We start from the raw sequence: 24,492 nt of genomic DNA on the forward strand, positions 1-24,492 counted from the left end.
GACGAAGTTTAATTTCTATACCTTGACATCTTTTAAAGAGTTGTATATTATTCTACCTAGTTGACAAAGTCAGTGGACACAGTACAATGAAAGGGTCAGTGGCAATAAATGAACAAATCTGAGATAGAGAGAACAAAAAAGAAATACAGAGAAGGAGACAAACAAACCTAGATTAGGAATCAAAGTGTGAGGTTTCAGTGGCTGCCGGGGGGAAGCATCTGAAAGGCTAAGTTGAAAAAGGAAAGAGCGGAACAAGCGAAAGTTATTAGGTTTCCTCTGTTATAGATAGAGGGTTGGGGGGTTTGGGCCGTATTTTCTTCATCACAAACACCACCGTTGATATACGGCTTAACCCAAACCAAACGCTCTATCTATAACAAGGATAGGAAACCAAATCTTCCGCTCTTTCCCTTTTCAGCTTAGCCTTCCAGATGCTTCCCTTCGACATTCGTTGAAACCTCACACTTTGGTTCTTCAGCTTTCCTTCTTTCTCCGTATGTCACAACTCACACGGGAGCATTCACTACTGAGATGTTCTCTTTATCTTAGTTTTTTTTTTTTTTCATTTCTTGCCATTGATAATTTCATTTTTCTTGCTTAGGAGGTAATGTGTTGTCCACCAGTGTGTGGAGGTAGACGTTCGCAGTGCGACCACATGTACCTTTTCCTTTCTCCTTTTAGATGACCCTTCTTTGTATTATGTCAACTAGGTACAGGTCTTTAAGGTATAAAAATTAAATTCCGTCAAATATAATTAACTAGGTGTGTGTATGTACATAACTACTAGGAAGATTTCTAAGAGTTAAACTAGATAAGTTGTTTTGATGTAGAAGTCAAAAACCATAAACATTGCAAAATTATTTTAGTAACCAAAAATCTTACAATGAGTAAGAGAATATACACCAATAAGAACCAACCCTTCATGTTGAACATGTCCTTATTTTGCATCCCAAAAGCCATGGAATGCCAACTATATCACGGAGTGCACCAAAATAAATATAGGCAATAGTTCTATTTGGACAGTTGAAGATGAATAATGTGTCGTCCTGCAAACGCGCTTGGGAAACTGAGGTTAATGATTTATGTAATTTTCAGGCACATTTGGCTATTGAAACCTAGTGAGTTGTGTTGAAGCAGTGCCCCTGATATGGTGAAATGGATGATAACAGAGCAGTGAAGGGCGAGGGCACTGAGTAAAAAGTCATTGAAAGTCTCTTGTTCAAGTCCATCAGGAATGATGAGAGGACAGAGGGAGAAGCAGAGCTCGAGGAATAAGCCTACATCCGTGTAAGGCATGTAGTCGTAGTGTTTACACCAATTCAATAGATAAGTCTTACCGCGAAGCATTTTGTTGCACTTTAATCATTCTCGTGAAGAGGCATGTTTCCCAACGAGGATGATGAAAAAAGTAGTGGTTAGGTTTTTAGGTAGATAGATGTGTAGTGCAGTAAAGTTTGACAATATTGTATAGGATAAGGGATATGATTGACTGTCAAGTTTGAAATATTGAACCTTATATTTATCTTTAGAGGAAAGAAGAAGTCTACCCTCTAGAGTTGTCAATACACAGTATGATGATCTTATACATATATATACATAGAAAAAGATTAGGTGCGACGACATCTAGAGTTGTGAAGGTGAGTTAGAGCATGTTGATTTAGTGAGTTCGAAGTTGCATGTGGAAATACATGACATCTCAAAAGCAGTACTGATTGATAACCCTTCCCTGTGGTTTAGTTTGGGATTTTCACGTTGGAGGTCTCAAGTATGAAACCCCTTGCCTTTGAAAGCAAGAGGCTTGTGCTCAGCTCGGTGCAGGTTATCTATGTGATTTGTGAGTTATTGCATAGGAGTGGAGATTCTACCCTATGTGCACCCAAAGGCTAGTAACCGCAAGTTTACCTTGTCATAGAAAAAATATTGATTAACAAAATAGTATTCACACCTATTGATAAATCCGTATATTATTATAAGTAAAACATTGTCTCTGTCAAGGTTGTATATCGTTTTTCAACCGAAAGCTTAATTTTATGTGATTAAAAATAACGTCTAAAGATGCCAATTAGTAAACAAAATAATAATTAAATTTGATGTCCGCATTGGATATTCGACCAAATGCAGAACCTATTTATGAGGGGGAAGGTCACTCACTGAATTTATATTCGTAATTGTTAAATACAATTTTAAATTTTATTTGGATAATTCTAACATATTTATTTCGTATAGTATTATATTATATGATATCGTATAATTTTAGTGAAATAAATTAGGTAACATCCCACCCATAAGTGAAATAAAGTTATGAATAATGATGATTCATGAACATTGTGCGGCGGTCGGTTTGTGTGTTATATTCACTCACTATTATACATATGATGAAAGCCGAAATCTATGACTTCTCAATTGTTTTTTTTTTCCAACCTTTTCATATTTGTACTAATCTTTATATATAAAAACCTAATTAATTAGTATAAGATGCAGAGAATATGCACAACTACAATTATTCACTTAACTTTCACTCTAATCTAAGTTTAGCTTCTTTTTTTTTTTGAACTAAAATATAGACATTGTTTTTTTGAATGAAGCTTCATAATGACAATTCCATGCACGTTTTCATGCAAAAAAGGGAAGCTTACATAATTATCTTTCAACTTTTGGAAATTCATGTCAAAAGGTGAGTTTCATTTTGAACTATACTAGATTCACAATTTTTCTGTCTTTTATTTCAGGCCTGAAAGCATGTTCTTTTCCTCTTTTATTATATTGCGTTCGGAGTCAAAAGGACCACTTTTTTCTTTACCCACCAAATAGATTTGGACAACTTTTTCACAATTTAAACATCGATCACAGCATAGTTTCTCTATTTTAATTTATATGTCCCTTGGTACGGTGTTTGATGACTTTTTTTTACCCACCAAATCGATTTGCACAACTTTTTTCACAATTTGAACGTCGATCGCAACATAATTTCTCTATTTTAGTTTATATGTCCCTTGATACGGTGTTTGATGACTACTTTCTCTCTTTTAATTTATGTGTCCCTTGATACGTTGTTTGATGACTAGATACAAAGTTACAATAGTTTATTTTAGAATATGTGTAGTGTTGGATAATTACTTGGCTATTCTTGATGGCGTGAGGTTTTTCTATTTTTTAAAAAATGTGTGAATTTGGACTATAAATTAAATAATATCATACCATGTTTAGAGCATTTTTGAATTTGATCATTTAAAGATTGATAAAGAGAAAATTATTACTCTTAATTATTGAGTGTTTAAATTTAATTAAATTCAAGGAATTTTTAGTAATCACATACTATATGCATTCATATTAACACATTTTTAATTTTAGAAAAAATTCAAAAGTACGTAGCATTCACACTAGGAAAGTTCGTACAAGTAAAATTATGTAAAGTATTTACAAGTATTTTTTTTTAAATGTAAAAGGTACTTGAGCACAATTGATAATTTAATTTCAAAAAAAATGTTGCAATAGATTCCCTTCACTTAGCATTAATTTAACTAATAAATAAAATTTAAGTAAGTGCGGCGTTCCACATATTTAATACTATGCTTCTATAGTCTAAGTGAAAGGAATTAGGCAACATTATTTAATTAGTCCTCACTAATTACTTGTGTGGGCCCTACTTCTTAATTAATCACCTACCCTTGCCATGCAAAAGATGCAATTAATTAATTAATTAGTACTAGCCAACTTAGTTAAGCTAGCTAGCTACACATAATCAAAATTCTACTCGCTATGTATAGCTCCTTAATTAGGCATCATTATGTATATATATGCTCGGATTCTCTAATAATGTTATCGTAGCTTCAAGAGTATGAACAACATATATAGTATATATGTAGCTACGTACCATTTTAGTAAAATGAACAAAACGCTACGAGAAACTAATAGGGGGTAATGCTAAATGCAGAAATTTAAAGGTCTATAATATCCTTTTTTATTTTAAAATTAATTGATTATGTCCCCATTTTTAATCAAAAGATATTAAATTTAAAAAGGGTAAAAATGTCCAAAATGATAAAATAAATAGTGTGTGAAATATGTTATTTTACCATTCTGGCCAAATTCTGACTAAATTTTCTAGCCAAAATGATTTTTCCCTACCAATAATCCTTACGTCATAATCCCAATTATAATTTGTTTTCGAACTAAGCAATCCCTAGCTAGAGGCGAAGCAAGGATTAGGAGTTTGAGAGTTTTAAATTTTATTAATAATCGTCAATCAACTTTGTTAAGAATCCACAATTAATATGCATAAATATTTAATTAATTTTCTAGTACAAATTAGGAATTCGTCCGAACCCATAAAAACCCCGCCTAGCTCCGCCTCTATCCCTAGCTATACACATATTTCATAAATCGGGAGGAGTAAAGATCCAATTGAAGACTAACCTTAATCCTTAAAACACATAAAATCACATACCATTCATATTTTCCCATTACTTCACCACCATATACATATATAGTTCATAATGAATAATAAACTGAAAGATAAAATTAAGCCCCACAATATAATAAAACAACAAAATACGTAAAATACATCTCTATCCCTTGTAAAAGCTTATACAATTAGCTCATAGATTGAGACAAAACATATATATTTATTTCCTCATCATCACATGCAAGTGTGATTCTTTTTCAGTGAAAACAACGAGACTCGAATTCAGGACCTAGCTCTGATACCATCTGTCATTCATATTGAGAGTTACTTTCCATGCTTATACTCATCCCAATTACTTTCCTATTTAGTTCCACCACTTGAAGTAGAATTTCCAAAATGTGATCCACGATATTTCACAAAATCTTCTTCTTCTTCGTGCGTAGTTATAACTTGTTGCTGCTCCTCATGATAAACTGGAACTTCCATGGATGATTGTGAAATATCAAAAGAGTGATAAAAAGTATTTGGTGAAACATCGAAATTTAGATCGATATTATTGTCAGTGCGAAGTAATAAATCAGCATAGTGATGAACATTAGGGTAATTTTGTTCAGATGTGTTGTTTGATGACGTGGCAGGTTGATCATAGCATTGGAAAAACTGTCCTTGAACTCTTTCAGGGAAATTGAGTTTAGCTTTGTTTCCTTTGAATCTTAGAGCAGCTTCATCATAAGCAAGTGCTGCACCTTCCGCTGTTTCAAAAGTACCTAACCAAACCCTAGCTGCCTTTTTCGGGTCCCGAATTTCCGCTGCCCATTTACCCCATGGCCTTTGACGAACTCCTCTATATCGCCTTCTTTCTGAATTAAATAACACATGATACCCACGCTCACATCAAAGCTTCTAGGTGTGAGGGGCCAACCAATAAATTAGACGAGATAGTATTCAGATAGAAATAAGAGAATATATACCTTGATCTTGAATAGACGATTGAGATTGATGTTGCTGAATTAGGGTTAGTGGATTAACATGCACTGAGGAGGAATCACCACTAGCTGAAGAAGAAGAGTTACCAATGACTTGAGAGAGAGCAGAAACCATAGCAGACATGTCATGTTGAGATCGAGCTGATGAGTATATTGGGAATATGTTACTAGTGTCTTTTTCATCCCTCTGATCATTATTAGAGCTTGATCTTTTCATTTCTTTGATCCAAAAAAAGAAATCATTCAGACAAGAGCTTAACTAGAAGCTATATTACTAAAAATTAGTAAATGAGGTGAGAAAAAGGAGTGGAGCTAGGAAGGAGGAGTGAAGAAGATATTAGGGTTTACTACTCTAGCTTTTTTATGTACTTAATGTGAATACATACTAGTTATGTGGAAAAATAATATACTATTACTATATACGGTCCAAGACCACAATATTCAACTTTGTCTGCTTTCTTCTTTTGTTTTATTTCATATGGGACATCATAATATATATATATATATATATATATATATATATACACTCATTACATTTCGATTTAAATGGAACATTTTGACTAAATAAGCTGACTTTAATGAGCAAAAAAGGTTTTTTTTTCCCTGAAAAACTTGTGTGTATGACTTGGAGTTGGGTACTAATTTTGTAAGTGTTCAAACTAGGTTTTATATGGAGTACATCTTATGGTTTGAGTAAAATATTTTTTTTAAGTATTTGTTCATAAGGTAAGAAAATAAAAGATTTAACTTATGATTTTTGACTCTTAGGTTAAAATCTATATGAATATTCAAAGACACTAATAAAAAATTTTCTGAAGGGCAAAAGAATAAAAATTCATGTTGAGTTTTCTGAAATTTTAGAAGTATGCCATTTTTTATAATTAAAAAAGGCATCAGAGAGAAAAATCCAAAATTTTCAATTTGATTTAGTAGTGTATTAGTTAATGGTAGAAGAAAATATAAGAAAAAAAAAAACAATAGTTTAACCAAGAGAAGGTTATAGGAAATCAAAGTTTGAAATACAATACCTAATGTAAGATTATTTCACAAATTGCTTTCTTCAGGGATTTAAAATAGGAAAAAATTATAGTTACTGCTTACAGCCTTAAACATGACAGTTACAACGGACAACTGGAAGGTAACTGTAACAGAAAGGAGATTAGAATTTGCAAGTATAAAGGGCAACGGAGTTGAGTTTTTTTTTTTTTTATCAACAAAATCAATTACAAGACTATGCTGATGAAAGATATCAGCTTAATCTTCTGAAGCAAAATTTATGTACAAGTCTTGTATGATCGATCACAAAGTTGGCTGTATCTTTCTGGACCGCATGTATTCCAACAACTGAGAAGGTAATTCTGCTAAAAGTGATTGAACGACTGAGACATCTCCATCTGCGAATCGAAGAAAAGGCATCACATCATAACAGATGCATAATTTTCTGAAAACTCTTAAAGAATGCTTGAAATTTATCATATGACCTACTTTGTACATCACGGAGGGGAACAAATTGTACTATATCACGAACAGCAACACGTCCAGTTGTAGATTCTAGTCTCTCTCCTTTATCAGCATCCAGTATCTGCGAAAAGTAATCCACACCGGAAATGATCCAATACAGTTAATGTAAAATGGATGACATAAAAAGAACCAAGTTGTTGCACTTGCATACCTCCATTTCCTTAAAGTCTGCACCTCCAACCCCAACAATTAGAATTGACAATGGCAAATCCGCTGCTTGAACAAGAGCATCCTTCGTTTCTTGGAGATCTGTTATTACTCCATCCTACAAATTTTTCTATAATATAATCAGAACAGGAAGGAAGACATAGGACATTCAGTTATAAAAAGAAATGGTCCCAAATGAATTAACCCAAACACAAATTTAGATAGAGTTTGATTTCCAACAAAAGTTGAAGTTTCAAGTTTCTCTACATTTTATGCAATCCACTGAAATTTATTCATTGGAAAGCATAGGGGTATTATACATATGACTGTGAAGGGATCTATAAACTATAACTCTGACTGGTATAACTCAAGGTGATAACAGATGATGGTTAGCACTTCACTTGAAAGGTTAAAAAAAAGATACTCATCAGGAAAATGGAGGATGTACCGTGATAATTAGTAAAACGAAATACTTCCGCTCATTGTTCGTCAAAGACTGACTTGCTATATGTGCAGCAGAAGTAATAACGGGTCCAAATAAAGTTGGACCTGCAAGTGAAACATTATGAAGGGCACTAATGTATGCCATCATGATACCCTGGATTCCTTCCACCTAGAGTTAAAAAAAGGGCTGAAATTTATAAAATGAATAAGATACAGAAAGCTAAAGCAAGTCCATAAAATATGGAAGTACATAAGGTTCTTTAGGTACCTCACAGTAAGTACTGCTACCGTTTAAGTTGAAGCAATGAGAAACTGGGCCATCAATTGGCCGTGCTCCAAACCCCCAAGCAGGAAAACGTTTGTCTGAATCATAAAACTGCAATACCTCCCCAACATCCAGGATTGCCTGAAATTGGGATTCTGGTAAGTATCTTACTTCATATGAAGAGAAATATCATTACAACTGAGAATATTTTCTTACTCTCTGATAAGCATTTGGTCGTCCTGAAGGGTCAATATAATGTAATGAATCAGGGAGCCGTGGATTTCCATTGGAAGCTGGCAAACAACAATTCAGGCAAAAAAGAATACAGGCTCAGATACAAGTTAAGCAAGATTACAAACATTAACCTACAAATCTATTTTTTTAAGAAGGGTAACTGTGTAACAAAAGGTTCATCATCAAAAAAATGATGAGCATAGGTCACTTATTTTTTCTGAAAAATAATGTCTGTGTATACATACGATACAGAAAATTATTGAGAAAATGTAATGATTTTCCAGGGTCTTTTGCTAAGAGGGGTGGGGTGGGGGGTTATGGTAGATCAGGATGAGTTCACATCAATAACTCTCGTTATTATTTATGGTAATAATAATAAGTAAGAGTTGCCAATGGAGGCAATAACCCTTGGTGTCTCAATCCAGCCCCCCTGTGCATCCTAATAAGGAAGAGGTTCAAATTTGTCTAAATAAATTGTTCCATTGATGAAGACGACAAATATGAATTCCATGCTTAGCTATGGAAACAAAGACTTGCGAGAATCTGTTTATATATATGTACATATCAATGCACAACCACATACCAGTAAAGTCAATGGCCACCATGAAGTTGAGTTCATAGCCAAACGCCAAGTAATCAAGGAATGTATACTGTATTTTCTCAGAATAGCTTTCCACGAAAAGTTGGCTCTTTAGAACCTGGATAGAAATCCAGTGATTGTCATGATTAAATAAGCTTAGCTGGCAGTTGTGTTGTCTGATTAACGAGCTCTTTACCTTGTTTTCTTGTTTTGGTCCCATAGCAGTTGGTATAAAAAGATTTGCACCAGTACCCGCAGAATGCAACTTTTCTAAATCTAATAGTGACTTCTGAATCTTTCTGACAATCAGTAGAAATATGGTCAGCTTCCAGTCTGTAGAGGTCAGAAATGAAGAAGAGACTAAAACGCTTACCCAATTAAACTATGCTTGCCATTGCTATTGAAGTCATAACACTCGATAATTAGTGGGTTCTCCTGCATCAATTCAAATGTTTCTAAATGCAAAACCAAAGAACAAATATTGTGCAATGCGTCATACCATATAGAGTAAATAATTTCCTCAGGGGAAATATATTATCAATCACATCTTTTAAAATAAATAAAATCATAAAGTATAGCCCCTCAAAATCAAAACAATTAGATACTTCGATGAGTAGAGTTCGTTTCTATAGCACAGAAGGTAAGATCCCATACATCTGCAGAATCCCATCAACACAAGATTCTATTACTAATGCAATCATAAAGTCAAAAAAACACAGCTGATTTCAAGTTTTAGAGAATAGATGGGTGAAATATTTTCTGTAAGAAAACAAAAGATCTGCCAAAAGTGAGTTTGGAAGTTTCATCATTTGAAGTATAAATTTATTCTTCTGCAGAATTCATTTGGAAAAATACTAGCAATGTTTTCTGAACTTGCCGAAAGGCCTAGAAAAAGGTCAGCACATTGCCCTTATAGCTCATAAGATACCTTGTTTACTTGGAATATCATATAGTTCCTGACCAAGAAAAAAAATCTTTAAATGATTTTTACCCTCTTTTTCAGGGTTCTATTATCCCAGGAAACATAACACAATCTTATGAAAATAGAAAATTGATCACTCAAAAGAGCATTCTATTGTACCTTACTTCCAATTTGTTGAATTTTCAAGAACACCGGTTTCCAGGTGGGTGAATGATCATTTTTCATCACTTCTGTTTTGCAAATTGGAACGACAATTCCACTTTCAGTAGTTTTGGATACCACCAGAAATGGATCCTGTCAAACGCAGAAGAATTATGTATATCAGCAATTCAGCATCATATGATTCAAAATGACAATAGATAATACTATTCTGATGAGTTTGTACACTTTTTGAAAACAAATCTTTCGATTCCAATTCTGAACATCTTAATTTCAACTCGACTGTAGTTTTTGAGCTGATACTTTCTTCAGCAAAAATTGTAAGCTTGCCAAACTTCCGTGCATGTGCTTGACCAGAAAATTGTTCGCCACATACAAGGTCCATGGTCAGGGATCTGTCAGATTTTGTGACAATCTACAAAGAAATATGTTTAACACTCATTTAATTAATAGAAAAAATAACCTCACAATTACAATGACATAAACTAAAATGGCGACACCAGAACTTATTTGAATCCAAAGATAGTTGGAAAGAATAGTTTTAAGCAAGTTACACAGAGATGAAATATAAATAGGTTCAGTGCTTGTAACCTAATCCAACAAAAAATTCATAACCTCTTGAAAGATAAAGTAAATGGTGAGTATGAAAAGGCAGATAGACAACACTGTAGCTACCCACCAACAGGAAATTCATATCGAATAGTGGCAAAAATGTTATTGCACCCAAGTAGGTATTGGCAATTGGACTGTGAACAATCTATTCCAGGTCTCAACTAAATAGTGGAGCGCATATCCATAACCAAGTACAACACACTGTAATTACTAGAAAAGACTCAAGGTGAAATGTGTCTTCGCTTTACTGTTCAGTCAGCAAACCAATAACAGCCTCGGTAGTAAACCCGTTGTCTGCATTTCTAGCAGAAAACTATGGCAATAATACAATTTCAGGAACAGAAGTTGTGATGGAAAAAGATGGAACACCTGAGCCAATGTGCAACTGGCCTCACCAAGAAAGTCCTGCTCCTCCAGTTTAAGCATCTGCATTAATTATATAAACTTCCATGATTTGTAGGATCTTTTCTGTGAAAGCACTTGAATGAGCATTAAAAAGCAAATGATTTTATACCATGACTGTATCTTGTACTCTCTAGTAGCATTTGCAAAGACAATGCATTAGAAATTTTCTATAATAGGCAAACAACAGCAAATTCAAAGCGTGTGATGGGGTGCTCATATATACGATGTGAAACTATTTTCCCTAGCTTTAATTAGATAAGAATGTAACATAGAGCAAGAGAAAATGAAACCATAAATCTGGTTAGTTGTACAAATTATTCTTACTATTGATCTACTTTTTGTTTTAACTACTGATATTATCCACGGCGTACGTGAAGCAGTGACTCAATTTGAAAGATAAACATCACGGAGACAACTAGCTCCTAAGAAATGGCATATGTAGGACTTCTGAGACCAAGTAACTGCAAGGATCTCTAAAAGAAAAGCTCTCTTCAAATATTTAACTAGAGGGGATACTTTTCACGTCTCGACGGAGATGCCAAAAGAATGGGATTGTCCCATTAGAAGAAGACAACAAAAAAGTGGCATGCGTAAAAGTCAAGTGAGGTATGTCTAACTTAAAGTCAGGTGCATATGAAATAGTCAAGGTTCTGACTGTTACAGCAACATCAAGAGAATTGCTTGAAGGTTTGGAAACCTTCCGCAAAAAGCGAAAAACATGGCAAAGCTACAATGATCTGATTATTTTTTAGCATGCTACAAATATGAACTGTTGTTTTATGCATCATTTGTATAAGTTATTGAAGGTGCATGTACACATTATATATGCAGCTGTTTTACAACAGGGGTGACATGTCGATTTCAAAATCAAGCACATAAAGCAGCAGAGTAAACAACAAAAAAACATGGATTTGGACATTGTAAAGCACTCAGTATATAGCACATTAATCTGTTCAAAACACACTTCTTTCTATTCCGTTTTATATGACATACCTTTCTTTTTAGTTTGTCCCGAGAAGAAATATTTCTATATTTAACTCTGTAATTTTTAACTTCCTATTTTACTCTTAAAGGCATGCTCTTATAACCATAAAAATGGCATACATATTTAAGAGCATAAGTTCTAAGGATACTTTTGGCATGTGTGAAAAGTCTTTTTTTTTTCTTAAACTATCGGACACCAGAATATGAAATATAGAGGAAAGTCCAAATTTGCCTCTGAAAAATCTGAATATGCTTAATTTTGTCATCCAGTTCACATTGGTTCCTCCATACCCTTGCCATCAACAAATCATATTGTATTTTCTCTTAGCATTAAATAAGCTCCTATATAAATATCTTAAGACTCCATAAGTGAAAATTCGTCGAGAAAAAGGAACCAAATTTACTCTTCAACTTTTGTGTATGATTAATATCATCACCCTCAAGTTGGAGTGGTGTTAAGATCAAGGGCAAAAAAGTAGACTTTTCTCTAATGATGGGATGGGGGTGGGGGAGGTGGGAATATTACAACAAGATTCTAAGAGCAAAGTTGCTCAATTTCGGATGGACACAAATTAGATGTGTTCCCCTATAAAATAAAGCTGAGAGAGGATTAACTATTTCAAAATTACAGGTTCACCTGATATGATGACCACCGGTCAATTAATAACAAGACAAGGAAAAACTGTCATTATCATTAACAAAATTTTAGAGGGAGCAACATAAATACCTTGACACCTTGATTATGAAATTGAGTGTCAATATCATACACACGGAACCTGAAATAAAGGCAAGCTTGTCATATAAATGTATTTGCTTGACAGAAACTGGGAAATGGAGTATCAAGACTCACACCAAATTCTGCACCGTCTCAAAATAATAAGCCATAGTATATTTTGTAATCCACTTTGGGTTCAATGAGTTCAGAACTACTTCAGTACGGGTAAGCTCTTTCAATGAACCATCTTTTTCTTTTGAATAAAGAACTGCCATAGGGTCACTCTGTAACAAACAAATCCTCAGTTAACTTAGTAGCATGTTTATATTTTTAAAGGAAGTACGTAAAATTTTGTTCACAAATGCAGAACTAAGAAAGCAATGGAACTGCACAATATTGATGACTTAACCCCTAGAGTCTATAATGTCCAAAGCTAGTAAACATTTCTATATTAAAAAATTGGACTACGATGCTTGAAGATCAAGATGTCTCATATTGACAAGGGATAATTCAAACATCTTTAAAAATACCATTTATAAAAAACAAAGGTTAAAAGAGAATTCGTACTTTATAAAACTAAAGCATTTCCAAAGTCCAAAGAAATAGTTTCCAGAGAACTACGAGTGATGCTTAGCTGACTATACTTCTTATAGATAGGTGGACGTTAGTCCTTTTAAATATGAAAAAGTACTACACAATATCCAAACACAACTTAGCCAGTCAAACATCAGATAAGCTTAGAGCATACATGAAAGTCAGCACTATCATTTACATAATCTAATACAAGTCAAATAAGCGACAAACCTTGGAAAGCACATCACGATCACGTAAGCTGGTAGCAGATAGAGACAACTGCAAATGTACAAATAAAGAAATATATGGTTTTTTAGATCAATACTGAAAAATGAAGAGTAGATATTAATTATAGACAATGACCAAACCACTATAACGGTAAGCAGTTTGTACATAGTGATAAAATTGCAATATGATGCTGCACAATAAAACAGCAAATGAAGACCTGCATTATCAGTGTAAATATGGAGTGGATGAGGTAGCTTGCTTCACAAATAACTGCACCGCAATACTTATCTACTCATGAAAGTGTTAGGTAAAAGAATATATTGCCTTTCATACTTGGGTTGAATAGGTACAAAAGTACGTCCATCTTGTCAAGTGTTGTCATATAAATGGAACAAATTGTTGAGATATCCTATCTTGGTATCGGCTACGGCTATTGTTTAACTATAGCCATTAAATTGTACTTATTTTCTATCTTTTAATATCAAATTTGCGGGAGAATGTTGGAGATATTTTATGTTAATATTACAAATAATAATAATAAATTGCATGAAATTTTATTTTTAGTGGCTACAATGGTGAAGGTGGCCATAGTTTCGTGTGTATATCTTGAATCAACTATCTTATGATCAACCATTAATTAACCCAATAATAGGTCAAGTAATTAACCACTAACGGATGATCGCAAGTTCTTACAACTTCATTGCCCCACTAAACTCTTACTTATTCGATGTAAAAAGATTTTTTTTTATTTTTTTTTTTGATAACCTAGAAATATGCCTATGACCCGCCCCTTTGGACTAATCACAACCTTCTAAACTCGGTGGATAATGTTAGGACCGAAAATAAGCAGGTGTAAACGCGGAAGCTAGCAACGCAAACCTCAAAATACCACGAGTAAGACGACAACGAGAAATATACCAAAAGACACAAAGATTTAACGTGGTTCGGTCAATCGACCTACGTCCACAAAGGAGATGAGCAATCTACTATAAATATGAGAGTACAAAATACAGAGAGAAACAACCTCAACCAATTCACTCGGAATACATGGGAGGTTCACACAAGTGATAACGTATCAAGCTTGTGACCCACAAATTCTCCCTCTAACCAAAACTCTCAAAGCCCTTAAGACTACATTGTGAATGCTGATTAAGTTAGAAGGAATATGCCTCTATTTATAGAGTCCTAAACCTTTTCCTATAAGAAAAGGATTAGTCAATCCAAAACTTTTTCCTATAAGGGAAACCTATTTATGGTAAGAAATTTAGGGCAAATAAAATCCAATAGATAATAGGTCCGCCCCTCTATCCTTCTCCACTTAAATATTGGGCTTTGCTTTGCATGGTGTGGGGCTTGAACATGTGACCTAAGCCACAAATCCTCAATCCTTTGCCACTTGAGCTAGGCCTTGGGGACTTCTATGCTTATAAACAAGAGTTTTTCTGCCTCATGATGATAATTTAAAAGTACAGTATCATGCATCAAAAGTTGTGAGAAAGAAAAAGCCTAAGCTTAAGCCTCCAACATATATCCCATAAAAGAGAAGGTATTACTTGGGGGAGAATGTGTCTTTGTACAAGAGCTTTGGACTCAACTAGTCCAGAGTTTGTAGAGTCTAACAACATCGGACTAGTTGTTGTATCCTAGTTCCTAGAAGAGACAAGTTGAAGAATGAATGCTATACCAATGAAAATATAGTGCATTAGGTGGTGATCTTCAAAGAGAGCATGATATCCATGTCTCAACCTACAACATTTGTTCTTTTTCTACTTTTTTCCAATTGAACTAGTATTTAGTCAACATTGACAGGCATTCAGTTTCATTCAGAAATAATCTAGATGAAAGTTTCAACCGCTCACAATGAGTACCTAGTTATAGTACGAGTACGGATGTAAGGAGTCCATGTCCATTTCGATCACCAATTAAATTTATAGAGGGACAGCTAATCGAGCTAGTGACTCTGTAATCACAGAGTAAGTCAGTTTTCAAACGGTCAAATGCTAATTCAACTTGGAGTCCAATCTGGTCAATGGAATTTTCTTCCCAAATTATCTCAGTTCAGCCACAAACTGGTAATACAGTGACAAACATAGTGTAGTAGGCCTGAATGTGCTTAAAGAGAGCAAGAATATATGTCTCAGTCTCACCCTAACAAATTTGTTTGGTTTTTTTCTTCTTCTTTTCAATCGTACTTGTATTTTGCAACATATACAGGCATCTAAACTCCATATATAATCTCGCATAAAATCAGCCACTCACAACAATTACCTAGCTGAGTCCCTGCCTATTTTCAATCACCAAAGGGATATCTAATCAAGCCAGCGATTCAAAATCACTGAGTAAGTCAATTAACAGTCAATGCCTATTAACTTGTAGTCCAATATGCTCAAATGAATTTCCTCATCGAAATATATCATAATTCAACCATAAACCGAGAAACTAACTCCTCAAAATTAATTTTACACTGGTTAACAAAACATAGAGAAAATGAGATGTGTGTATAATTAAACAACATTGAAAGAAAACCAAAGTAAATAGAGAGAAAGAGAAAGCCAAGTGCCTCGATCTGAGAGTAGAGGCCTTGGTAACCACGAGACTTAAGGAAAGCATCGACGGCTTCGTTAGGGGCATTTGGTTGATTTCCTTGGTTAACTCCGGTACCGCCGACTGCCGTCTGTCCACCGGCAACATCAGAGCAGCAATTTCCCATGGCCGCCGCTTTCAAAGAGATACAATTTCTCTCTCCTTAGCTGTGTATATATATTTGTAACGGCTGTTCAACAATGGATTTTAGCAGAAGAGAGACAACTTTGTGGGCCACCCCCACTGACTCGGTTTTTCCGTTTAAACAAAAGCGCGTTTTTTCCATGTTAAAATATTAGTAATAAAAAGTATTGAAATGATAAATATTTTTTTATTTTTAATTTGATTTTTTTTTAATTATTGAGTCCCCTTATAGATTCACAGTATAATCTTTTAATCCTTGAGATTAATTCTTGTAAAGTTTTCTATTTAAGATAAGATATCTAAGTAATGTCCATTGGCATATGAAACCCAAAGACTCAAATTTCTTCTTTCTTGGTCAACAACCAAGTCTGCATTTACAACAAGTCTCTCTTTTTTTTACTTGGATAATGCTTGTTTTTACACGCATTTATCACTTTTTGATAAACCAAAAATCAGAAAAAATTAATTTGTATTCAAGTCGCTTACAATATATTTAAGGAAAGTATTTTCTATTAAAAAATTTTAATATTCAGAGTTTAAAATAAAAATATTTAATTAAAAAAAACGACTTCATTCACTGCATTCCATTTAACAGAGCTAATAATGAACTTTAGGTTTAAATTTTCTATCCAAAGATTTTCTTTAATTCTCCTCCAAAATTAATCTTTCTCAAAATATTTCCAGCTAGACGCTCGAATCAACTGACCTTATTCCGAATGAACTTCTCAGACTCCTAATAAAATATTGTTCCAACTAGACACTGGATCAAATTTTGAAGAAAAAAGAATTGTTTTCATTCGTTTATTATAAAATATATTATCTGCTTTGATTATATGCATCAAGTAAAAATGCCTAAGGTTTATGGTAAAAGCGAATGTGTATACCTTTTATATTTTTTTTTCAGTTACACACAAAATCTGAATTGAAAGTGTGTAACTGAAAAATTCAATTGAAACCTAACTTAATTGAGGTTTTTTATTTTTTGAATAACTAAATAACAGTTACATGCATAAATGAAAAATGTCCAGCGCTAAGTGACCCTACATGGTGATTAACAATTGTATTAGTTAAGAAATTAAAGAGCATGTGAATTGACATGTAAGCATTGCAAAGCTTTTTGGAAGCATCACTTTCTAATCTGCTCCACTTTGTTGCATCTAATTATAGAAATTGGACGACTTCTATGTCTCCATTGTTAACTTTCTCTTTGATGTTTAATAATCAAAAGTCTAAAAGGAACAACCCACGATAGTTCTAAAGAGTTCACCAAACACTATTTCTCTCCTTCTACTTGAATAAAAAAAATGAATATTCGCCTTGTTTTAGAAGATTTCTTAGTTGGAATTCAATAAAGTGTGAATGGAAAATAACTAAGAGAAAAATAGAAAATGAAAAGTTATTTCTCTCATATTGATTGAAAAAATGGAAAATATTGTCCTTGTATTAGGACACACTTCTTTTAATTAGGGTTAAGAAGTAGGCGTCCCCTCACGCCGATTTGAATTTGGCAAATGATGTTATTGATTGATAATAATTTTAGACCAAAATTTATTTAATTGATATTCTTTCTCTTATAAATCAATTCAGAATGTTATTACAGTATTAATTTCGCGTAACGGAATTTATTTGAAATTTGCGTGCAATAGTAAAGTCATTCTGAAGGGACTTGTTCCTTTCGAAAAGATACAACGTTCTGCAAAAACACATTTGTCCAAACAGACGCATTTCTTGCTGCAATTGACTATAAATAAGAGGGTTTTCCCTTTTTCATTCACTAAAAATTTTTCCTCTCTACATACATTTTCTTACAAAAATAAAAATTATCGATCGATTGAATTTGGGTGTGTTCTCGTTGCTGTTCTTGCGTTCGTTGAAATTAATGAAGTTTGAAGTATCGCTACTTCTCTAATAGTTAATCCATTTTATCTTGGGAGGAATTAATATATAACCTCGACTACTTGAGGGGATTAAATATCTCAAGGAAATACGGTGAGTTCTGCGAATTTAAATTTTATTTTCCTGACTTGTCATCTCCTTTTTTGACTAACCTGAACTCTTTGCATGTCTACGACAATTTCTTAGTAAAGAGAAGTCTTTTTCGATGTTGAGAGATATCCTTCCCTATTTAATAAATCATGGAAAGCACATAGTAGTTTACTAGACAAATTGAGTTGTTGGGCATGTACCCCACTATCAAATTTACATGCAAAGCTCACTATTTTTTTATTAATAAATAAATAAATAGACAACACAATCATCATCCAACTAATTAGTCTTTTCTTTAAAAGAAAGCAACCAAAAAGCCAACGTCTAAAAATTAATGAGTGATGTATACGTCTGGCAAGCCTTTTTTACTTTTTAGAGTATGATTGATTGGTGTAGACCTAGACCTCTTCATGGAAATTCATTCGTTTATTGAGAGCAAATGTAAAAGCATTTTGCCCACGCCACAACACTAAATATTTATAGTATTAATTTTTATCGAAATCTTAATAGCTCAGTTAGCTCTACAAAGCTTTCACCTTTGCTTGTAACGGTTCAATTGTAACCGCACAGCCCAATCCCAGCAAATTTACCCTTCCCGTACCTCAATTTTTCTTTTTTAAAGAAAAAGGTCTAGTTTCTGGTCAACTATCAAGGCCAACAGGTAAACCAATAGAGATGGGAGTTGCTGGTCATAGTGGAGCAGATATAGTTAGATAAGATGTGAATCTGACCTAATAAGACGAATGGCATCCTAATTTTCTCTGGAAGAATTCACACTTTTGGATAAAGGTTGTGTGTCCTGGACAATATCTTTTCCGTGCTGCCACAGATATCAGGTAACTCAATCCACAAAGACTAGATGGTAATAACTACTCTATTTAGTGTCTGGTTTCCCTTGGTGGTGCCTACAGCAGTCGACTAACTGACATACCTATGTGCTAAAAAAGGAGGTAAAATGTTTCTGAATGGTAGAGAGCCTTTATCAACAGCTTCTGCATTCATTCAGCCCGAATACAGAGTAAGGCATAAGAAAAGATGACACTGCTTAACTTTTCTTTTTTAATCACCGCAGTATCAGAGTCCACGCGGTGAATTTCTTTGGTCTAAGACCTCAATATTCTTCCCAGTGATGACTTTCAAAATGAATGGGAACAGTGAGTGCTAAGAAAGAAAGGGAAAACATCTCTTTAAGCACCAGAAGCAATATTATGAAATCCAATGTTCAAGTCAGATGATATAGAAATGAGGACTGGGAGGGTGTGGTGCCAAACAGCTCTGAACACTCGTCTATTATGAGCTCTTATGGACAGGCAAGGTTCATGAGAATTGTACCGTATATCAAATATGTGAATGGCAGGATCAACTGAGCCAGATGTAATGTACAAACCATCAGGTGACCAAGCCTGATTTATAAGAGCCGAGTGTGAGTCACTGCTCTCCTGTTTCCACCCAAAGGTGTGAATCTCTGCTTCCCTTGACCTAAAGTCAAACAAGCGAAGCTGCTTCTCTAAGGTCCTGCAGTGGATTAGAGAAAGAAAAACGAAAATATATCAGCTTATTTAACATTTTCCTGATCAAATCATATATGCTTTTAAGATAATAATTCAAGTCAGACTTGTGACATGGTGAGAAAATTGTTACAAAATATAAAACAGGTTTTTTCACTACGACAACTAAGCCTCAATTCCATACATTATTTCAGGTTCTCTGTGTGAATCCTCAATATCCATTTCACTCATTACCCCCTCTGTTAATGGCATAATTTATAAAGAGAAATTAGTGCTTTCTACATTTGCAATATAAAAGGTTCTTTACATTTTCTACTAGCAAACAATATTTAAACAAACTAAAGATTCTTGCCGAACACCAGCCCAAACATAAGTGTACCAATAAAACTAAACATTGATCCCAACTAGTTGATATCCCTGATAAGAGGATCTTTCACTTCCATCAGTTATATCCTTAGCTAAGTTCATGCAGAGTCTTGAGAGACTAGCTCTTTTCTGACATACTTCACCCACGTGATTTTAGGTCTACTTTATCATCTTTTTCTTAAAAGAACCAGTACACACAAAAAAATGTAGATGGTAACCTTGCACTAAGCCACTGCTATAGAATGAAGTTACAAGTTGTGCAATTCCCCATCATATCTGACATTGCACATACGCAAAAATACGACACATTGTGTGCTTTGGAGGACAAGTGAATGGGAAATAGCAAGAAAACCCATTACTATGTAAAAGAAATATCTACATAATGAAACATGCACATAATGGAAATAAAGGATATAATATGCACATAATGAACATGGTCATAGAATGACCATAATGATAACTTACCCTGTCTGAATCATAAATAGATTCAAGTCACATGGATTAGGAAGAACACTCATGCATTTACTTTCTACTTGGTGCTTGTAACCAATTCTCTGAGCTGGTAAATCAAATCCAAATATACGCTTATCGGCACCAGCAGACATCACAACTTTCTTATGCTGCAATCCGGCAACTCCCATTACAGCAGAAGAATGTTGGCTATGCAACTCTTTTGGCTTCCATGAATGTTCTCCATCTTTATTGGTCCACAAGATAACTGCATGATCACAACCACCAGTAACAAAACAGCCCTCCTTCCATGGCATGAACTCTATGTTGTTAATGCTCCCTTTGACATGGGGCTTATCCTCCAAGAAATTCACTTGCATATTCTGTTAATACACCAGGATATGAGAACAGAGGACAGATAAAATCTTAAAAGTCTTTTGACAAAATAGAGTATGCAAGAGATACAATCAAACGTGACATAACCAAGTGTAAGGCTTGAAAGCATGTAATTGTGAGAATGACAAAGACGAGAAAAACAATGCACCTATAGTTCATAGAGTTTAGGCTGGAGGAGCAGCATATAAGTATCGGTTTACCTGATGGGTTCCCACTTCCCATGGTATCTTATCTTCAGTAGAGGGAAGAGATCTGAGTTTTTCTATGTACTTGTTGTATACTTGACAGAGGACATATTACACCCCTCTTGAATGTTTACTTTTTGACTAAGGTATAAAAATCAAACATGCTGCTGACTCTGTAATTTTATACATTGTTTCCTTTTGAACAAAATTGTGCAATTGAGAAAGACATCAATCCCTGAACCTTACAGTAATCTCCACAGTCTTTCCTAAGATTTTAAATCATGATTTACGCATGTTTCTACCACAATAAACCTCGTCCTTAAGGCAAAACTCGTCAGTAAACATGGAAAAAAGAACTAATACTGCACTGAAACCACTCTCTAACTCTTTAGCCATTTATCTCCTTCCGAATTTCTTTTATTTCACTTTATGAGATTCCATAAAATATTAAAGTGTGCATCTAAAAATGTTTTAAGAGCTGTACACACTCATTGAGCATTCAATAATCAATAATATAGAATGTAGCAGAGAAACAAAAACAATGAACAAGTGTAGCCCAAGGATTTTATAGTTAGCACTGAAAATAAAATCAAATTATGGGTTTGGACATATAAGAAGGAGAATAGATAGATTTCTATGTTGTTGGCTTTATTGATCACAGATGAATGAGTAATCATCAATCAGCAAAAAAAAAAACTAGCCCCAATTAGCATGGATTACATAACCAAGAACATCATAAGTGACAAGCAACAAAACAATGCTCCTCCCTCCCCTAACCCCCCTCCATCTCTCTCTCTGTGTTGGTGCCTCTAGATAAAGAAATTGCTTTAATGAGGGAGGAAAGTATGAGGGTCCTCAATTTTTGATGTAGAACAGTCAAGTGAATACCACAAATTAGGCCAGTACCCTCAAAGATGAAAATTTTCAAAAACCATAAACGAAATTGGTGTTTATCCTACAAGCTCTCACTCAAAGAAATTTTTGTTCCGAGTCTTTTTTTATCCTTTCATCTATTAACCCGTTAGAAAATACATTCTCATGCACCACCCTATGCACACATAGATTAAGATTAGAAGTGAAACAGGATTGTATCATATGTCATGCCCATGCACACAGGCTTTTTCAATCATGCAGATTTTACAGTGATGATAATTGCCTTATAACTTCATAATTTCCTAGAAATACCTCTTTTACCTTGTTAAGATTCAATATTGAAATTTGTGAATCCCCCTCATCAGCGCGGTACACAGAAAAAAGACTTTTTCCTTCTGGATGCCAGGCTACGTCTTCTGGCCATCTTTTACACTTGTGGGTAAAGCATTGAGTGCTACTGAGAAGATTGGCACATGACCTGAATATCAATGCAACACAGCATCAAAATAGAAGCATTTAGTGATGCAAAGGGAAGAAAAAATAACATTTTTAAAGCTATTGCTTATTAAGTGGCAGAAAAAGATGCAGATGCAGATGCATACCCCCTGTCCTGCACCTGCCACAAGTTGACAACCCCATCCAGCGCACTGCATGTTAAGGAACTCTGAGTGAGCATTTCTAAACAACTAAGAATATATTAAAGACCAAATGGTTCCATTCGATGCTGAAAGTTGAAAATTATATGAGAAATACTAATAGGCTGTTCTATACATAAATATATACATGTATATATATACATAAGAGAGAGAGAGAGAGAGAGAAAAGGGATAAGCTCTGCTCTACAGTTGGTCCATCCATAATTCATTAAAGATCTAGAAGCAATAAACAAAATGCATCCACAATCACAATTGTCATCTACAAAGAGTGGATAAACTTCTAATCTACCTGCTCGCAAAAAGTTGATCATTAGTAGGGCACAAGACAATATTTCTCAGCTTTCGTGTGTGTTGACTAGGTATGATACTGGTTGTCTGACATAGTAGCTTGCTTGCTGAAGAGGATCTACCTATCAATGGAATCAGCTCTTTATGCTCTATTTGTTCTACATTCACAAAGCGAAGATGAGAAACAAGCTCGTCAGATGGTAATTTTATATGAAAAAGCATTTGCATAGTATGTCTGAGTGCATGTTAGCACATGCTAGTATCAGTAGATCAGATGTAACAAATATAGCATTACCAGACTTCCTTTTTGTTCCATTATGTTCAATGTCAGCAGCTCTGGTGTCAGGAGGGGTTTTCACGCTCTTATCTGCTTTTGACCTTACAATACGAGTGTTACGAAAAGAAAAAACTGAGCCTCCAGCACAAGAGTCAGAACAACATGGGGTGGGACTAGATTGTTCTATCTTCAAATGCAGAAAACCCTTTGCTTTCATGTCAGGAATGATAAGTAGTGGTTTTGCTTGGGGCGGCTTTCCGGAATCATCATTGTTTTTCTGAAAAGGTCTTGCCAATTTTTTATCAAGTGTTGAACATTTCTTAAGTGTCACAATGTTGTCTTTATCAGGTTGAGGTTCACACTCAGAGAGGCTTTCAGAAGAATCATCACTTATATGAATAGGACTCATGGATCTTCTTTCGACTTTCACTGCATTCAAGTTATTCCCATGATAGCTTGTGGATGTTGCCACAATGGCCTGGCCCCGGAGGCGAGCAAGTTGCTGTTGTGCCTCCTCTAAGTTCTTCTCTTTTTGTTCAAGCTGTAAGAATTGAAATATCAGTTATGGTTCCAAAGTAAGAGAAAGACCCCACTCTATTCCAATTTACATATTAAATTAGATATGAATCATCTGCCAGGTAACAGCATACATTCACCAGATATCCCCTCGTAAGAACGCAAGAAGATAAATAATAAACCCACTTATTTTCCAAGAAAACATTCCCCTACGTACCAAATACACCCTAAATCCACTTATCAAGAATAGTATAGTAGGGTAGACACTTCTGTACATGTACATTCATATACACACCACACTCCACACAAAACTGAAAGCCCCCAATAACACAGTCACATTGAAGTTCACTATTCTAAAAAAAAGCTCAAAGCAACAGAAATTTGAAGGCTTGTGAGATAAAGCACTGATTTTGGAGATTAAAACCCTTTTAGAGGTTCTGTAGAAACCAATAACTTTGGCTCAAATCCTCAATTTGTGTTTAATATGTCAATACCCAGTAACCAAAATGACCCATAAACTAAAACTCTGGTTCTTCCCATTTCAACTAAAACTTCATCACTAAATTATCAAAAAAAATCAACCTTTAAACATACCCACATACAAAACAGTAAAATTCATCATTCAAGCAAAAACAAAAAGAGGGGAAAATCCAAAAAGAATTAAAATGGAACAAACAGAGCAGTACCCTCTCTACATACTCCACCAAGTAAGAAACTTCAAAGCTTCAAACTTTCACCCATTATCAGAATCGAAAAACAATGGCATTAAATCATTCAAAAAAAAAAAACTTGGGTCTGAAAGAAGATAAACCTCGCAAGTATAATAAGCGATTGCTCTTCCAATTTTTTCAACATTCTTAGCTCGTTGCTCAATCAGATCCAACAGCGCTTCTTCCTCGTCCCTTCGTATACCCTTTGCTTCTTCTTCCCACATTTTTTCCCTCTCTTCTCAGTTGTACTGTTTGCAGTGCTTTCGCTTTCCACAAAGTTCAAAGCTTCGAAGATACCCGCGAAGTGTACTGGGGCTATTATATTATAATCGAAAATTTAAAATACATTATTAGTAATTAAATTAACTAGAGTT

General features: G+C 34.4%; 3 protein-coding genes and 1 long non-coding RNA gene across 5 annotated transcripts; 1 reads left to right on the forward strand and 3 right to left on the reverse strand.

Moving 5' to 3' along the window:
• The first annotated feature begins 2,477 nt into the window (after window positions 1–2,477).
• Window positions 2,478–5,829, forward strand: LOC104646568 (uncharacterized). Its single transcript, XR_002027450.3, has 2 exons — window positions 2,478–2,674; window positions 5,044–5,829. It is a non-coding gene; the product is annotated as an uncharacterized lncRNA (long non-coding RNA).
• Window positions 4,418–5,608, reverse strand: ERF-D7 (ethylene response factor D.7). The gene is made up of 2 exons (XM_004235799.4): window positions 5,377–5,608; window positions 4,418–5,265 (listed from the first exon to the last, which is right to left on the reverse strand). The coding sequence occupies exons 1-2, from the start codon at window positions 5,606–5,608 to the stop codon at window positions 4,766–4,768; spliced, it is 732 nt and encodes a 243-aa protein (XP_004235847.2). The 3' UTR covers window positions 4,418–4,765.
• A 601-nt stretch (window positions 5,830–6,430) lies between the features above and the next one.
• Window positions 6,431–16,036, reverse strand: LOC101267596 (protein BONZAI 1-like). Of its 2 annotated transcripts, none has more exons than XR_011220162.1 (16): window positions 15,741–15,981; window positions 13,184–13,231; window positions 12,515–12,663; window positions 12,392–12,440; window positions 10,645–10,701; window positions 9,890–10,078; window positions 9,664–9,798; window positions 8,956–9,017; window positions 8,779–8,881; window positions 8,586–8,700; window positions 7,985–8,061; window positions 7,772–7,909; window positions 7,508–7,672; window positions 7,064–7,189; window positions 6,877–6,973; window positions 6,431–6,785 (listed from the first exon to the last, which is right to left on the reverse strand). XR_011220162.1 is itself a non-coding variant. In XM_004235798.5 (16 exons), the coding sequence occupies exons 1-16, from the start codon at window positions 15,888–15,890 to the stop codon at window positions 6,691–6,693; spliced, it is 1,743 nt and encodes a 580-aa protein (XP_004235846.2). In that variant the 5' UTR covers window positions 15,891–16,036; the 3' UTR covers window positions 6,431–6,690. The 2 variants fall into 2 exon arrangements, 1 of the variants encoding a protein (XP_004235846.2); XM_004235798.5 differs by having other exon boundaries at window positions 7,064–7,177; window positions 15,741–16,036.
• Window positions 16,037–18,924: 2,888 nt separating this feature from the next.
• Window positions 18,925–24,419, reverse strand: LOC101247512 (uncharacterized). Its single transcript, XM_010320371.4, has 7 exons — window positions 24,220–24,419; window positions 22,911–23,433; window positions 22,617–22,773; window positions 22,274–22,318; window positions 21,993–22,149; window positions 20,233–20,600; window positions 18,925–19,408 (listed from the first exon to the last, which is right to left on the reverse strand). Exons 1-7 carry the CDS (start codon window positions 24,340–24,342, stop codon window positions 19,081–19,083), a joined length of 1,701 nt encoding a protein of 566 aa, XP_010318673.2. The 5' UTR covers window positions 24,343–24,419; the 3' UTR covers window positions 18,925–19,080.
• Window positions 24,420–24,492: the final 73 nt, after the last annotated feature.

Source organism: Solanum lycopersicum, chromosome 3 (genome assembly GCF_036512215.1).
Source record: "Solanum lycopersicum chromosome 3, SLM_r2.1".
Lineage (NCBI taxonomy): Eukaryota > Viridiplantae > Streptophyta > Magnoliopsida > Solanales > Solanaceae > Solanum > Solanum lycopersicum.